This window comes from Halyomorpha halys, unplaced genomic scaffold (assembly GCF_000696795.3).
Source record: "Halyomorpha halys isolate HHAL.00 unplaced genomic scaffold, Hhal_1.1 Scaffold1030.1, whole genome shotgun sequence".
Taxonomy (NCBI): Eukaryota; Metazoa; Arthropoda; class Insecta; order Hemiptera; family Pentatomidae; genus Halyomorpha; species Halyomorpha halys.
The window spans coordinates 82,266-85,565 of NW_027113818.1; the positions used below are offsets into that span (position 1 = coordinate 82,266).

The window sequence follows — 3,300 nt, forward strand, 5'->3', positions numbered from 1 at the left end:
ACTTCACAGCCGTACATCGGCACTGACCTTAGAATTGTTTTAAATATAATAACAGTTGTTTCTGATTTCGATTTTGAATCTCTATTTAGCTAACCTAAACCGTAGGTTAGTAGTATTGCATGCATAAATATAATCAATTGAAAGGTTTTGATAACTAAGAGAAAAATTAATGTTTTCGTGTTTCATGCTTTTCATTACAGTAATTATAACTATGACAACATTTAAATATTGTTATCAAAACCATGGAAACACGACAACGTAGTAATAGTAATTTTTTGCTTAGTTTATAGTTGGAAATAAAGTAACCAGAAGTATGCATTTTTTTTATTTTATTTTTTTTTTTTTGTAGTATGTTATCTAACATTTCTGTTTTGTTCAAGTATGCTACTAAATATTAAATATTTATTATTTGATTTGAAAAAACTTTTTTCCACCAGATTCCGCTAGGAGAAACTTTTTTTGTACCTTGAAGTTTATCAAGTTTTTGAAAAGTAATTGATTCGTAGCGAATTGAAGGTGTTCATGGGACATGAAAACTATTTGCCAAAAAAAAATTATGTCGGTCTAAGGATTTTTGAAAAACCTCTACTTAAAAAGTGGTCCTATAAGTTTAAAGATGGGTTACATTTTATTTTTTCCAAAAATTAAATTACATCGTTTTTAATAGCATTTGCGAAATGTTTTGACATATTTATCAATTAAAAGTTTAAAAAAAAAACAATTATTTCTATTTTAAAATATTGTTACTAAAATCAAATGGTTCTCCGTTAAATATTACTTTTTATCTAATAAACCTAATGCAACTGAATGAATGCAAAAACGACTTTCATTTAGGTGATGAAGTGACTTCTGCATTGCAGCCTGACATTTCAGAATATTGACTTCATAATGAAAAAAAAATTAAATATTTATATATTGCTTACATTATCTAGGACTTCTAATAAATATGGAGTTGACCTTTCGATTAAAAGAGTTTATTAAACTTCTTGTTTGAAACACTAAGGATTTTTTTAAGATCAGTAAATAATACACTGAATTTTCTATAACTAGATATTTTAATTAATTCGATTACATCCAACATTTTGTGACAAAACTAGGATTGACGTCAAATCAATCGAAGATGATTGGCGATTCTGACCCATGTGTACTAAGATCAATCTTCTTTTTTTTTTTAACAACAATAAAATTGAGACGATTTTTTAAAAATTTTATTAATAATAAAATTTCATTATTCTCAGAACTAAATCCTTGGAAACATAATCAGTAATTAACCATAAATAAATTAAATAGTTTTATAAAAATTAACAAGTCTTTTTTTTTTTTTTAAGGGTTTCAGGAATATTTTGGGTAATTCAGTTTTCTAGAATAATATATATGCCATACAAATTAAAAAAATTATTTAATATTATTTATAATCTTACTTTTCCTTTTGTCTAATTTAAATAAAACGTAGATTATCATACAATGATCAGAGAAGTCATTTCAAAGAAACTGGAAGTTATTAATAAAGTGATAGTTAAAATAATTGATAGTGAAACAGAGAAACAAAATAATTCAATATAAATGACAAGAATGTATGGAATAGGGCGAAAAAACTGACGCATGACGATATAGAAAAAGGTCACTTGAAAAGTATCTGTTCGGTACATTGTTAAAGAAACTATTTAAAAGGTACAAATTATCGATGAATACCAAATGACTACTTGTCGTATATCAAAATTAAAAATTTTGATTAAACTTGTAAAATTTTGAAGCTGCTGCCTTAAATGTGCAGTCATTATTCAAACACAATAATTCTCAGAAATTTACAGATTCACTACTTTAGCACTGCACCGATGATATATTATTCTAAAAACTAAATTACCATATGTGATGATATTTCATACCTCGTCAAAAATAAGAATAAATAAAAATTCTGTTATAAAAATAGAAAATTTTAATTTCACGCGATTCCTCTCCAAATATTGGTTATTTTAAGATACGTGGTCGACTAAAATCTTCAATAAGTAAAACATTTCTTAATGTTTATAAAACTGATGAAATATGAGATACGCGTTGAGACAATTCGACACAAAATATTATGACATTTTAATAATTACCTACTTATATAAGTTAATTGTTTTTTTTATATTTTAAAAGTGAATAGAAAAAAAGACAATAACAACTAATAATAAAATGGAGAATACAATATCATATGTCGATGTGTTTATATGAGTTTCTTTACTCAAAAGACAAGTCTTGAGATGCATAAATGAAGCTAAAAAATTAAAGAAAAACTAAGAAATATTATGAAAATTATGAGCTGTAACAGAATAAAATAAGAGACAAATAGAGTAAGTTATGGAATGGGTTGTGGGTTCGGAGTGGACGGTTTGCTGTATTGATCGACTCCGGAACTGGGTTAGCTCCAACATACACACAAATAAACATCTTTCAACCCGATAAATAGCCTTATAAATTCTATCATCTTTATATAATAACATTTTGTCAAAACGTTCTATGAAAATGAGACATGAATTTCATCGAAATCCCATTTAAATTTTCAACCATAATAAATACATAAACAATGTTCATAATAACCTTGTACTTTTGGAATAATAAATGGTAATAGAGATGACTGAACTAACAACTAGAAGACATTTAATCGATCAATGCTGAAAGCTATTAATCAAAATTAGGTAGCTTAATATCGATCCTTGAGTGAAACAAATACCATCAAAGTAGGGGGGAGGGATTTTAAAATAACACGTGATTTATGAACAGTATTTTGATGGTATAAATCAATAAATATCTAACATGATAAGATAAAATAAGAAATTCTATCTCCTATAATAACAATGAAAAATTGTACATTAATGAACAACAAGTAGTAAATAATTTTAGAAATGACGTGGAAGAGCTGAGCTCTAATAATTTTATAGAAACTCACTTTTCCAGTCAGTACGACGAAAACAGCCAGTGCTCCTGCTAAGTGGTGCATTGCCCTGACATGGTAATGCTCATCCTCAGGGTCGCTTGTTCAGCCACACCAGCGGCGTCCTGCCCGCTTCTCTTCCATCCCCGAGAGTTGGCAACATCACGCGCTCTAGCTACCCTCTCTGTAGCTCTTCTACCAACCTCGCTAAACCAAAATCCCTACCTTACGCTTCATTTCTTTTTAAACCTATGAAAGATTTCGAATTGGCTAAATCGTAAGTATTTAATAGATATATACACGTGTCTTTTGTAAAAACCATAGGTGGTAAAAAAAAATCGTTACGATCGTAATCGAAGAGGCCTTGATTCACTTTCGAATAGTGA

The 3,300-nt window shown here is 28.1% G+C and overlaps 1 protein-coding gene across 4 annotated transcripts in view; it reads right to left on the reverse strand.

Moving 5' to 3' along the window:
* The window catches only part of LOC106687947 (uncharacterized), a gene marked incomplete in the record, with an annotated part of 65,583 nt that extends 62,473 nt beyond the window's left edge, over nt 1-3,110 (reverse strand). Inside the window, 1 exon segment of one of the 4 annotated variants that reach the window (XM_067051132.1) lies at nt 2,930-3,110. In XM_067051132.1, coding sequence (XP_066907233.1) covers nt 2,930-2,980 — 51 coding nt within the window. 4 annotated transcript variants of the gene reach the window in all.
* Between the last annotated feature and the right edge of the window lie 190 nt (nt 3,111-3,300).